The sequence below is a fragment of the Danio rerio genome, chromosome 17 (assembly GCF_052040795.2).
Source record: "Danio rerio strain M-AB ecotype USA chromosome 17, GRCz13ab, whole genome shotgun sequence".
NCBI lineage: Eukaryota > Metazoa > Chordata > Actinopteri > Cypriniformes > Danionidae > Danio > Danio rerio.
This window is the reverse complement of record NC_141037.1, coordinates 5378149-5392538: the sequence shown is the minus strand read 5'-3', so window position 1 is coordinate 5392538 and position 14390 is coordinate 5378149. Positions and strand designations below refer to the sequence as shown.

Here is a 14390-nt window from a genome sequence, read left to right as displayed (position 1 = left end):
TTAAAACTCGCTTTAGGTTCGATCATTTCCAGCTCTTTTTCTTTGCCGCTACTAGCAGCACACTCCATTTCTGCATTACTTGACCTGTAGCGACAACAGACCGCAAAGGATGATGGCCAAACTGTAGTTTCCGCTACCACCAATTAGCCTGAGCAAACTTTTCACCAAAAGATCTATGATTTTATTGAGTCACAACCACGGTAATATTGAAAGAAATCGCTATTGCGGTAAGACGGTATTTACAATATTGTTACATCCCTAGTTTTTAATGATTTTAGTTGTTTGTTTTTTATTTTCTTATACTTGTCTGTTTTATTTCTGTTTATGCAAAACACTTTGAATTGTCACTGTGTATGAAATGTGCTATATAAATAAACTTGCCTTGCTTTTGATGCAATTGGTTAGTCTTGACACATTTTTGCAGCTGATTACTCTTAAAATGAGTACAGGCCACAAAAATATTACATTTTTGGCTTTTTTACAAGTTGTAATAATAATTAAATGCATTATGCTTCTTATTCTCAAGATGTTAGGTGACGTGACCCCACGTTTATTTAATGAATGTAACTGTTTCATAACATGGTTTTGCAAAATTGCACCAATATACACTTACCGGCCACTTTATTAGGTACACCCAGTAGTATCGGGTTGGACCGCATTTTGCCTGCAGAACTGCCCTATACCTTTGTGGCACAGATTCAACAAGATACTTAAAATATTCCTCAGAGATTTTGCTCCATATTGACATGATGGCATCACGCAGTTGCTTCAGATTTGTCGGCTGCACATAATGCCAATCTCCTGTTCACCTCTACATCCCAAAGGTGCTCTATTGGATTGAGGTCTGCTGACTGTGCAGGCCATTTGAGTATTGTCATGTTCAAGAAACCAGTCTGAGATGATTCACGCTTTATGACATTGCACATTATCCTGTGTAGCCATCAGGAGATGGATATATTGTGGTCATTAAGGGATGGACATGGTCAACAACACTACTCAGGTAGGCTGTGGTGTTGACTCGATGCTCAATTGGTACTAATGGACGCAAAGTGTGCTAAGAAAATATCCTCCACACTACTACACCTCCACCTGAACCATTGATACAAGGCAGGATGGATCCACGCTTTCATGTTATTGATGCAAAGTTTTGACCCGACCATCTGAATGTGGCAGCAGAAATCAAGACTCATAAGACCAGGCAACGCTTCTCCAACCTATTGTCAAGTTTTGGTGAGCCTGTATGAACTGCAGCCTCAGTTTTTTGTTCTTATCTGACAGGAGTGGCACCCAGTGTGGTCTTCTGCTGCTGTAGCCCATCTGCCTCAAGGTTGGACGTGTTGTGTGTTCAGATAATGCTCTTCTGCAGACCCCGGTTGTAACGAGTGCTTATTTGAGTTACTGTTGCCTTTCTATCAGCTGGAACCAGTCTGGCCATTCTCCTCTGACCCCTTGCATCAACATGGCATTTGCTCCCAAACAGCCGTTCACTGGATATTTCCTCTTTTTCAGGCTATTCTCTGTAAACCCTAGAGATGTTTTTGCGAGAAAATCCTAGTAGATCAGCAGTTTTTGAAATACTGAGACCAGCCTGTCTTGCACCAACAACTATGCCACATTTAAAGTCACTTAAGTCCCCTTTCTACCCCATTCTGATGCTCAGTTTGAACTGCAGCAGATCGTCCTGACCATGTCTACATGCCTAAATGCATTGAGCTGCTGCCATGTGATTGGCTGATTAGAAATTTGCATTAACAAGTAGTTACACAATACCTACTAAAGTGGCCATTGAGCGTATAATGTCCATTCTCACTGACAAATAGATAAAATATTAATTAATGTTGTTTTCATTTATGCTAGGCATCATACAGTATATACTGAAATGCTCAATGTATTAAAGGGGCTTTTTAGGCTAAGATGTAAACTAAGTCTCTGATGTCTCTAGAATGTGTGTGAATTTAAATAGATTTGACTTGATTTACCTGTTAAATTAAACTGGGAAATGTCTCACTGTAGTGCTGAAAAACAAACTGTACTCACTCAGAGTCAGAGGCTCCATCACGGAGAGCAGGTGGATGATGCATGGATGTGTCGCTCTTTATAGACACACAGCAGGGTTGTGGAGATGATGCTTTACGTTTCGAACCGGAAACATGTCTCCGCTTATTAGAGCTTATTTTAGGTGCAGTACTACTAAAAACACAGCAAAAGAATGTTGGTTATGATCCTGGGTTTCTGCAGGCTTTACCAAGTTAACTGTATGACATTTTAAGACCTTTTTAAGACCATTAAGAATGACATTTCAGACTTATACAGGGCTAAACAATAAGGATTTAGTGTAAGCAAGCAAAAGAAAAAAAATTCTTGCCCCATCAAGAAACAAATTCTAATTAGTAATTTTTTTGGTCACATATTTTAAATAATGTGTTGAATCAAGCAGACCATAGTTGTACACTTGGCATGGGCCACACTGTAAAAAAAAAAAAGTAATATAAGGGTGACCGGGAGGGAGACGCACGATTACTGGGAGATCCTCATTCGTTTGCGGGCATCCGGAGACTCGCGAAACTTCCCGCCCTACTCATAATTCTCTCTTCATATAGTCGTAAGCCTATTACATATCCATAAAACACTGATATAACCGCGCTCGGATCATATCGCTTTATTACTGCAATAGATCCCCTCCAGAGTTTATTTCAATCGAGCCGAGACCACCTCACTCAAGCGATCTCGGAGAGATTGATTTGGCGCGGATCCGAGAGTGATTACTGGATTCACATATGCCAAAAGAAACCACGCTAACTGGGCAAACGAGACAGGTTCTGAAACAAAAGTCCAGGTTTGAAAGCACCCTTACAGAAAATATCTCTACATTTCTTACAGTAATTTTTGTCATTTCAAATTATATTCAAAACTTAGTGAAATGACAAACAATCTCTCTAAACTAACAGTTTGACTTTCATTTGAGGTACTTTATCATTACTGACATTTTTGTTTTTTATTCAGTATTATTGATACAGTATTTTTTCTGTTATATTAAATTATATTCAAAGTCAGTAAAAATTACAGACATTAGCCCCTTTCACACATACAGACCTTTGTATGTGTGAACAGGTCCTTTTTGAAAATACCGGTAAATTCGTTCTGGCTATTTTCCGGAAAGAGAAGTTGTAACATTAGCAGCAATTTGCCGGAATGTTTGTTTACGTTCGTGTGCCTGTGAAACAGCCTGTGAGCGCCTGCACACGCACATATTATGAACATCTCGACATGCGAAAGTGATCCTGCGAAAGTTGTTCACAATATTGATCATCCACAGAGTTTGTAATTTAGTCAAATGTTTACAAACACAAGCGCAGTCGTTTAAAGCTCATTTGTGGTTAATGATGTCAGAATTTACCGGTATTTTGGGATGGATGTGTGAATGCTCTTTTCCGGAAAATTTCCGTAACGTCCTCGCCAGTGTGAACAGCGCTTTTTTGAATATACCGGTAAAGTCGTTCTGGAAATTTTCCAGATATTTACCGGTATCACTGTGTGAAAGGGGCTAATATCAAAGTTACCAGTTTGACTGTTATTTTATCTACTATATAATTAATGACACATTACAGCAATTTTACTGTTTTATACAATGAAATAGCCGTATTATTTACACAGTGTTTTTCCTGTTTTTTTAGGTAAATTTAAAATTACGTAAAATTAATGTAATAAATTGTAATTACTTGCGCTGTAAAAAAACAAATATATATATATATATATATATATATATATATATATATATATATATATATATATATATATATATTGTAAAAAAAATATCGAAAAAAAAAAGGTCAAATGACTGGCAGCTATGGCTGCCAAACAAAACCCATCACACTGTACTCACTCAGGGTCAGAGGCTCTATTACGGAGAGCAGGTGGATGATGCATGGATGTGTCGCTCTTCATAGACACACAGCTGGGTTGTGGAGATGATGCTTTACGTTTCCGCCCAGAAACATGCGCTCTTCTCCCGGTATTGGGCCTCAGTTTAGCTGTAGTGCTGCTAAACACATAGTACATACAGTAAATATACAATAATTGAATTTAGATGCAGTACCACTGAAAAAACAACAAAGTAATGGCTTGTGATGATCAGATTTCATGCAGTTTTAAATATTGTAAAAACTATTAGCAGGAGCAAAAGGAAGTTTCAGACTAGGAAATATTAAAGCAATGATAATATTAATTAATAGTAATAATAAGGATGATAATTTAAAACTCTACCGTAGACCTGGCATGATCTAAATAAACTGTGTTTTTTGCAAATGTCTCATAGTAGCAGTGAAATCACACTGTACTCACTCAGGGTCAGAGGCTCCATCACGGAGAGCAGGTGGATGATGCATGGATGTGTCGCTCTTCATAGACACACAGCTGGGTTGTGGAGATGATGCTTTACGTTTACGGCCAGAAACATGCGCTCTTCTCCGGGTTTTGGGCCTCATTTTTTAACTGATAAACACATCATACATACAGTAAATATACAATCATTTAGAAACATAATAAGAATATGAACATTAAGGCAGAGGGGTTGCATTGTAATCCATGGTGAGCTGAAGAAAAAAAATGCTCACCAAATGCAGGCTAAATAACGGCCTGCCAAGAAGAATATAATATAATATATTTTTAAACAAACTTTTAAACGTCAGAAAAAAAAAGCTGTGGCGCAGTAGGTAGTGCTGTCGCCTCACAGCAAGAAGGTCGCTGGTTCGAGCCTCGGCTCAGATGGCGTTAATGTGTGGAGTTTGCATGTTCTCCCTGTGTTCGCGTGGGTTTCCTCCGGGTGCTCCGGTTTTCCCCCACAGTCCAAAGACATGCGGTACAGGTGAATTGGGTAGACTAAATTGTCCGTAGTGTATGAATGTAAATGGGTGTGTATGGATGTTTCCCAGAGATGGGTTGCAGCTGGAAGGGCATCCACTGCGTAAAAACTTGCTGGATAAGTTGGCGGTTCATTCCGCTGTGGCGACCCCGGATTAATAAAGGGACTAAGCCGACAAGAAAATGAATGAAGAAATAAATTAGGGTGTCGTAATTTTTACGTTATTGTAAGTTATTTTGCTAGATTAGATCCAGATTTGGCTTCAGTACTGTCTAAATTAATGAATAAACTCAAATATAACATTCTAACGCTTCCTATAAAATAAAATATACATTTAAAAGACAGATTTGTGTGGGGTGTTGCTGTTTCACTCAAGCAACTATACACTCACTGGCCACTTTATTAGGTACACCTATCCAACTGCTGGTTATCACAAATTTCTAATTAGCCAATCACATGGCTGCAACTCAATGCATTTAGGCATGTAGACATGGCCAAGATGATCTGCTGCAGTTCAAAATGAGCATCAGAATGGGGAAGAAAGGGGATTTAAGTGACTTTGAATGAGGCATAGTTGTTGGTGCCAGACGGCCTGGTCTGAGTATTTCAGAAACTGCTGATCTACTGGGATTTTCACGCAAATCTCTAGGGTTTACAGAGAATGTTCTGACAAAGAGAAAATATGCAGTGAGCGGCAGTTCTGTGGGCGCGAATGCCTTGTTGATGTCAGAGGTCAGAGGAGAATGGCCAGACTGATTCCAGCTGATAGAAAGGCAACAGTAAATCAAATAAGCACTCGATCCAACAGAGGTCTGCAGAAGAGCATCTCTGAACACACAACACATCCAACCTTGAGGCGGATGGCTCAGTTAAGAACAGGAAACTGAGGCTACAATTCACACCGGCTCACCAAAACCTGACAATAGAAGATTGGAGAAATGTTGCCTGGTCTGATGAGTCTTGATTTGTGCTGCAACATTCAGATGGTCGGGTCAGAATTTGTCATCAACAACATGAAAGCATGGATCCTTTCTGCCTCGTATCAACAGTTCAGGCTGGTGGTGGTGGTGTAATGGTGTGGGGGATATTTTCTTGGAACAATTTGGGCCCATTAGAACCAATTGAGCATCATGTCATTGCCACAGCCTACCTGAGTTAATGTTGCTGACCATGTCCATCCCTTTATGAGCACAGTGTACCCATCTTCTGAAGGCCACTTATACACTTCATAAAGCGTGAATCATCTCAGACTGGTACTGAACATGACAATGAGTTCACTGTACTCAAATGTCAGTATGGACCAAAATTTCTGAGGAATATTTCCAGTACCTTGTTGCAGGGGCGTAGATTTAGGGTGGACGGTGGGGACGTGTCCCCACCAATATCCACAAACTACCGAAATGTCCCCACCAATAATTTAATTCACTTAAAACATCGCGCTGTCAGTATAAACCTGGACATGTCGAAAGGGTTAAATCACGTTCTCTCCTCGAGTCGCACCGCCCCCAAACACATTTGAACATTGTGATTGGCTGTGCTTTTCCCTGCTGTAATGTGAGTGGCTGCTTTCAGATCATAGTTTCAGATACAAACAAGCGCCAAAACAACTGCGCGGGGGGAATTTCCCAATGTGTGATGTGTGTGACACGCACAAGTGAGGATGGAGGTAGCAAAAAAAGGTAAACATAAAGAGCTTTTTTCAACGAAAAGTGTAAGTCACATAAACTCAAGTTTGCTACTGAATGAGTCCATCATGATAATGCCGTTATGCTAGTGTTTTCACCGCTTTTACGGTCAGTCGAATGTTAAAACAGACTGATATAGTATGTAAACAATATTCCCTGAAAAATAACTGCAGAAAAAACACCTACATGTAAACGTATGACCCTGCCAGTTCTTCTAATCTCTTAGAGTAACATCTCCAAGTTCAGGTGAAACAATTTGTCAGAAAAACTACAGCCTGTGCTTCATCTTTCAATAATATGAGACATGTTTAATTTGTATGAAAAATGAACAAAAGTCTTTATTAAACTCTCTCTATATCAATTAATAAACATTATTTTAACATGACACTTCCAGGCCTGTAGCCAGCTTATTGAAAGGGGTTATTTGTTTTCTGAAAAACGGAACCTTTTTGCAGTTATTCACCTGATTTTCTGTTTAATTGAGGTATAAATATGACATTTTAGTGACATATTAAGAACTATTTTTTGCTGGATAATCTTGTTGGATAGTTATTACATCTACTATTTTTGATGTACAAACTATTTCCTACCATTTTGTCAAATTGCTTTATTTACATATTTAAACTGTAAGTTTTATTACAGTTTTATAAATAATAAAAATACTTTGAACTATAAATTAGGACTTTAAATTCTTAGAATAAAGAAATGAAGTACAGTACAGATGCCAAAACCTCCAAATGCAATGTAAAGTGAGCATTTTTCTCAGCCTTGTATATTTATGTTCAGTTATTTCACTTTAAAGGCAATGAAAATAATGTATTTGTCACTATAAAAGTAAAATCCCAGTCCACACACTGGAGTTGGAGAAAAATGCTAATTTTAGAAGAAAATATTAAATGGCATTTAGAGTTTTTTTGCATCTAAACTCTTCAAATATGTAAATATACTTATTTTTAAAATACAATTTTTATCATAATTTTCTTTGGGAAATCTGTTAAAACTTGATTTAAATTAAAAACTGAAGCCTATAGGCAAATAACAAACTGGCCGGTGCATTCAACCTTCCTCAGTGAGAATTTATCCATTTGAGTAACAAGATAAATTCAAACATAATAATAATCCAACTTTTGGTCTTTCAAAACACCTGACCCCTCTTAGCTACACGCATGACTATTTAATTTAACTTAATAAATTGTAAGAAAAGAGGATTACTTAATAATACATTTTAATAGCAGTTAAATAATAAATAGCGATATATATAAATATATATATATATATATATATATATATATATATATATATACATATATACATATATATATATATACATATATATATATATATATATATATATATATATATATATATATATATATATACATATATATATATATATATATATATATATATATATATATATATATACATATATATATATATATATATATACATATATATATATATATATATATATATATATATATATATATATATACATATATACATATATATATATATATATATATATATATATATATATATATATATATATATATATATATATATATATATATATATATATAAACAATATTCATTCTTGGCGGGGGTGACTCGTCCTCAGTCCCCACCAAAGTCAAGCGCAAACCTACGCCCTTGCCTTGTTGAATCTATGTTATGAAGAATTAAGGCAGTTCTGAAGACAAAAGAGGGTCCAACCCGGCACTAGTAAGGTGTACCTAATAAACTGGCCAGTGCGTAGAGCATGTGGTAGGCTATACTGTAAATTGCGATGCATCGTACTTTTTTTATTTGTTTGTTATTAAAGGGGTAAATTTTGGTCAATTTACCCCAATTGATTTTTCACTATAGCAACTATAGAATTCACAACAAATTACTTTAAACATCTATATAGTATTTTTTTCATATCGCCTATGCCCTTTTCATTAATCAGTCTTTTCGCATTTCGTTACGTGAGTCTTTTACAGTCGCAAAAAACAAAACAAACCAATTTGGTAAAGAACGTCACTTGCATTCTCCCGTTATTTCAGTATTAACCCTTTGATGCACAAGCTATAAAATAGATATAGAAAAAACAAACGTAGACGGGTCACTTTAGACCCATGTAGAGCATCTAAGGGTTAAAAGAGTTTAACGACGGTGTTCTTCACGTCCTGCTTTCATCCGTCGCACTCAGTTGAGGAATTTGCTCATAGAGGAAACGAGTCTCACACGATCAAAACAGCAAAGGGAACTACACTAAACTGAGAAAACGGGAAAAACAAAATGTGACTTACACATTTCTCACACATAATTAGGCTACAGATAAAGATTTGCTATAATGAAGCACAATTGAATGCATTTAGGACACTACATTGTGAACAAATGTGTTGGTTTTACTAGCCTACATAAAACGGGCTACCACACGACTTCTCACTGCGTAAATCCATAATAAAAGTTATAAAATAAAGCATTCAATACTGTATTGCACGTGATATTCATTTTAAGCACACCTTTCACGAAGGGTAGAACCTACCAGTGTCGGTCTCAACTCAGACGACCATCAAGCACAAACTTGATCCCTTTGATTTCCTGTGGAAATATCGGGCTTTCACTTTCGACTTAATCACATGATCTAATTGGAAAAGGGAAGGCATCCCTCTGTGAAAATACATGAATACATGTTTACAGTAATGCTGCATTTTATTTGACACGTCACTGTAACACTAATACTATACGTTAAATATTAAAATGGTCTGAACTCATTTAATATTAATAGCAACTAACAGGATTCCTTAAAGTCTACAGCTTACATATTTTTTAAATGTACTGCACTTGATTTATATCGAGATTAATTAACATAAATGACAACAATAAATAACAATAAATAAAATAAAACAAACATTATTAGAGTTCTCAACATCGATTTTATAATATTGAGCATATATCTGTTGCAGATAAAATAAATGTCAATGACTAACGTCCTAATAACAATCACCAATGTGTGTGGAAATCTATCTATCTATCTATCTATCTATCTATCTATCTATCTATCTATCTATCTATCTATCTATCTGTCTATCTGTCTATCTATCTATCTATCTATCTATCTATCTATCTATCTATCTATCTATCTATCTATCTATCTATCTATCTATCTATCTATAATCTACCTGTCTGTCTGTCTGTCTGTCTGTCTGTCTGTCTGTAGACCATTTCAATGTGATCATGTCATTGACCCATGAACATTTCCTGCTTGTTATCAAACTGATAATTGTAACAAGAGGCAATACAATTATAATAACAGCAATAATAATCATATTAATTACAATCATAATAACTTAATGTTAAAACAGCCATCATAACATTATTTGTCAATATGTGGCTCTTTTTGGATTCTCGAAAGACACATACACACACACACACACACACATACACCTATTAAAAAAATTACAAAAAGTAAATAAATAAATGAAAAAAAAAAAAAAAAAATATATATATATATATATATATATATTTATACAACAGTTCTGTCTGGTTCTCGAATCTGATTGGCTGATAGCCGTGCAATATTCTGCAATATCAGAACTCCAACAGCATTCCACATTCCATTCACATTCATTTTTTTTTAAATGAACATACAAGACGAGTATAAAGGGCATGCCATCAATTTATTATCATTATTAATAGCATTATTATTATTTACAAAGAGAACAAATTCACTTGTCATGTTCAAAAGCTTAAAGAACATTTCAATTTTCCCCCAGTCACATTGTAAGACATTAAAGTACAACCTTTTTGATTACAGTTAGATTACGGTAACTAGATAACAAAACACAGTGTTTATTTTGGGCTGATGTTTGTTTACTGATCATTGGTCATGGACCAACAAGATTAAAATGTTAGATTAGAATTAAATAAAACAGATAAGTCTTTTCTCATAAAATACCAAATATTAAAAACCAATGGGGTTTAGTTTAACATGTTAAATAGCATCACAAACAATAGAATTTGAGGATTGTACACCTGCAAAAGCTCTGCTATTAAAAGGAAAATAAATCAATACAAAAATGAATAATTATTTAATTATTAATTCAATTAAATAAACAGACCTACATAAAGTTTCATTTAATTCAATAAAAAAATTAAGAAGGCAAACATCTACTGTATATACAACTACACAGTGTACTGTTTACACTTGAAATAAGGTCTTGAAATGCATATTGTTGCACTGCCAGGTGTGTGTCTCTCTCACTAGCTGCGTCCCAAATGGCACACTATACACTATGCACTCATGCACTATGTACTTATGCACTTACACACTCAACAGGATAGTATATGTATGTAGTGTCGTCCCAAATGGCACACTAATGTTTTTTTACTAAGCGGAAATTCTAACCGTTTCCCTGATGACGTTTGACGGTTGCCTAATCAGTGAAGTAAACGACCGAATTATCAAATAATACCTGCCGTGAGTAGAACCGCATTCACCATCGGGAGGCGCTATAATCACTCTCATAGGAGAATTTTGCTTTCACAATCCAAAATAAATAAAGTTATCTAACATGTGCGTCCGATAGCTCCGCCCCTTCCACTACGTAAGCAAACCTGCGGTCGTTGAGTGCGTGAAGTGTCCATCATTACACACTTCCTTTTAGCGGCTGAATGAGTGCATCATCCGGGTAATTAAAGTGCACTTATTATTATTAGAGTTTTCAGTGTGAACACACTACTTACACTATTTATACTACAAAATGGCGTAGATTGCATAAGTATGCGATTTGGGACGCAGCTACTGTCTTTACATCTGCAGGCCCCGCCCTAGTTACGCAGACGAGTGCCCTGGGATTGGATGAAGTGAAGCAGGGCGTCCTTTAAAAAGGGAAAACGGGTGTGGGGCGGGAGATCGATTTTTGGTTGGCGTGTTGTTTTGAGTTTGGTGTGATTATAAAATGATTCTGTTGCTGAGTGTTTTCGTTGATTGTGTTTCCCCTGTTGGTGTGCAATTTTTTTTTTATTCCTAGTTAGGGAGGTAGGGGTAGAATTTGTACTTTTATTTCTGTTATTTTGTTAAGTGTAGTTAGTTTCTGTAACGACGGGGGATGACACACACACAACTGGAGGTAAGATCCACAATGCAGGTTTATTCAGCGCCAGGCAAGCGATGGTCAAATCAGGTGCAAACGGGTATAAACAAGCGGTCCAGAATCGTAGACGTATAAACAGGCAATAGGTCGTAAGGCAGGCGGTTAAACAGGATAACAAGGTTAAGCAAGGCTAAGATCAAGATACGGGAAGACAAGACTAGGGCTGCGTCCGAAACCGCATACTTCCATACTATAGAATACGCTAAAATCAGTATGCGAGCCGAGTAGTATGTCTGAATTCATAGAATTGGAAAATCCGTAGGCGCGAAGTACCCGGATGACTTACTACTTCCGGCGAGATTCTGAAGTGCGCATCCCATGCACGCTACGCTATCCCATAATGCCCCATGAGAGAATTCATGAATGGAAGTGAGGCGACGCAACTGACGCAGGTAGGTCACGTGACCATGACAAAATGGCGGATGTAGTACGTCCAAATACCATTCATACTTTTCACATTCATACTGTATAGAACGCACTTTTCTAACGGCCGAGTAGTACGTTTACATTCAAATGCAGTACCTACTGAGTAGTAGGCGGTTTCGGACGCAGCTCAGGAGAACGCGTTGTAATGTCATCAACAGATTAACAAGACTCGGCCAACTGGATGGGTGAATGAGTGGCTTAAGTAGTGAGTGCAATCAGTCTCTGACAAGGCTCAGGTGGTGAGAATGTAATCAGTCTAGATGTGTGAGCGTGTCCGGAGAGCATGTATGAATATGTAGTCCAGGAGAAGGCGGAAGTGTAGTCCATGGTTAATGTGTGGGAGAACCAGCGATCGTTGGTTATCGTAACAAGTTTCATTTGGGTGTTAATTTAGAGTGTACTTTTTGTTTTTTGTGGGTTCACTCTGAGGTAGTTGACTTTATGTTTTTGGGTGATAAAAAAGACAAAGGGACCCGACATAAGGGTCATTAAAGTTATTTTTATTTGTTTGGTGATCTTTTATGTTGCGGCCTTGACCCTAGACCAGGATCGTAACAATATAACTAATCAAAAAGTTTGTTTTGGTTCAATTAAAGATATAATGCAGAATAATAATTTAATATCTTCATATAGCATGATCTTTACTTTTGCTATTTTTAAGCCAATCTTTTTTTGGCATAAAAGAAATTCACTCATATGCTGTATTTTGCTTTTGACAAAACAAATCCCTTTAAAAAAAATAAGAAGTTTTGTGGTCCAGGGTCACATTTAAACAACTTGTCAACAGTTAACGCTTAGCTGATGACAGATAAAGAGTGTTTGGCATGCTATCCCAGGAGAGAGACCTGAGCTTAGAAGATTCTCAAGCCCAGGGCTCCCTCTTGTTTCGTAGGGCGAGAGGGGAGTCTGAGCTCAGGTAGGTCTCGAGAACTCCCCTGAATGTATTCTTCCGGCCTGTTGTTTGTTTATTAGAGTTTGTGCATTGAAAGCTTAGTACTAAATGCTCATATATGGTGTCATATATATTCACCTATAGCGCATGTCTATGAACTGTGGGAGGAAACCAGGGGAAACCCACTGGAGCACGTGGAGAACTCCAAACTCCACACAAAAACGCCAACTGACCCAGCAGGTACTCGAACCAGCAACCTTCATGCTGTGAGGCAACAGTGCTAACCACTGAGCCACCATGCCACCTTATCCTGGAATAATCTAGGAAAGAGGGGCAGGAGTAGGGGTAGATATAGTGGGATTCTTTAAGGCGAAGATAACTAAGGTAAGAAACTCTAGTTATTTATAGTGTGTTAGGATTCATCTGATTGGTGAGTCATGTATAAGCAAATGCGGGACCAACCGTGGTCAATCATAATCATGTGATCCTCTTGAAATTAGTTTATTAATAAAAGTCACAAATTAGTTTAACAGTGCAATATTGCATTGATCAGTCAAAAAGCTTATAACACTAAAAAAAATAATAATTTGCACCTGCCTGAACCAAAACTTTTCTCTTGGTGTACTTGGGACAAAATCGAATGCTTGCCTTCTACTGATGCAGATCAGGGATATTTAGGGATGTCTAATTTAGACCAAAGTTTTTGTGTGTGTGCTTCTCGAAGTTAGTTAAAGGGAGATGGTGTTTTTCATACACACAGCTGTGTTATGTTAGTTGCTATATATTGACGGCTGTTTAATCTTACACAAAGACACCGAGCTACCACAATAGACTGTAAATCCGGCATAGAGGGGTTCAGTGAATGTGGTGTTGAATGTGTGTAAGTGTGTGAGTGTGTGTGTTTTAGAGACGCTGTAAAAGGATAGAGAACCCGCTGACCAGTCCAGATATACTCCTACTCTGTTAGAGCGATGTAAAGGGGCAGGTATGGCAGTGCTTTTATTATTGTGACTGGCAGCGAGTCTGCCTTTACACCAGTTCAGACTCCAAGACTTTCCATTGAGTCCAAACCAACAGGCATCACTATATTCTTTCCTATTGATTTCTTTGTATGTCACTGATACATTAACCGCATTCCCGCTCCATTCAGCCTCCCAGTAACAGCGTCCAAAAAGACTCTCCTTACACAGAACCTGGTAACACCAATCAAATCTATCTGGATGATCAGGATACGGCTGCTTGTCTTTCACATATGTCACCTTTCGGTTCTTCTCAGACAGAGTAAGACGTGTATTTGCTGTGTTTAAATCCAGCATGAGGTCACATGCATCTGAACACAAGAGAAAAAGATCTAATCTTAGAATCTAAATCTAAAACAAAAA

At 37.1% G+C, this 14390-nt stretch overlaps 2 protein-coding genes across 14 annotated transcripts in view; both read right to left on the bottom strand.

Moving 5' to 3' along the window:
* LOC100333840 (NACHT, LRR and PYD domains-containing protein 3) overlaps positions 1–9222 on the bottom strand; it is a 37466-nt gene extending 28244 nt beyond the window's left edge. For 2 of the 13 annotated variants that reach the window (XM_087288397.1, XM_087288405.1), the window contains exons 1-4: positions 9080–9222; positions 4342–4491; positions 3884–4042; positions 2038–2190 (exon numbers count right to left, since the gene is read on the bottom strand). In XM_087288397.1, the coding sequence (XP_087144523.1) occupies positions 2038–2190; positions 3884–4042; positions 4342–4484 (455 nt within the window). In that variant the 5' untranslated portion in view covers positions 4485–4491; positions 9080–9222. Of the gene's footprint in view, positions 1–2024; positions 2191–3883; positions 4043–4341; positions 4492–9079 lie in introns of those variants that run through there. The other 11 variants (XR_015512410.1, XM_087288401.1, XR_015512411.1 and 8 more) reach the window with 8 other exon arrangements.
* A 974-nt stretch (positions 9223–10196) lies between these two features.
* Positions 10197–14390, bottom strand: part of si:zfos-364h11.1 — a 17490-nt gene continuing 13296 nt past the window's right edge. The window contains exon 11 of the mRNA NM_001444631.1: positions 10197–14338. Coding sequence (NP_001431560.1) covers positions 13779–14338 — 560 coding nt within the window. The 3' untranslated portion in view covers positions 10197–13778. The remainder of the gene's footprint in view (positions 14339–14390) is intronic.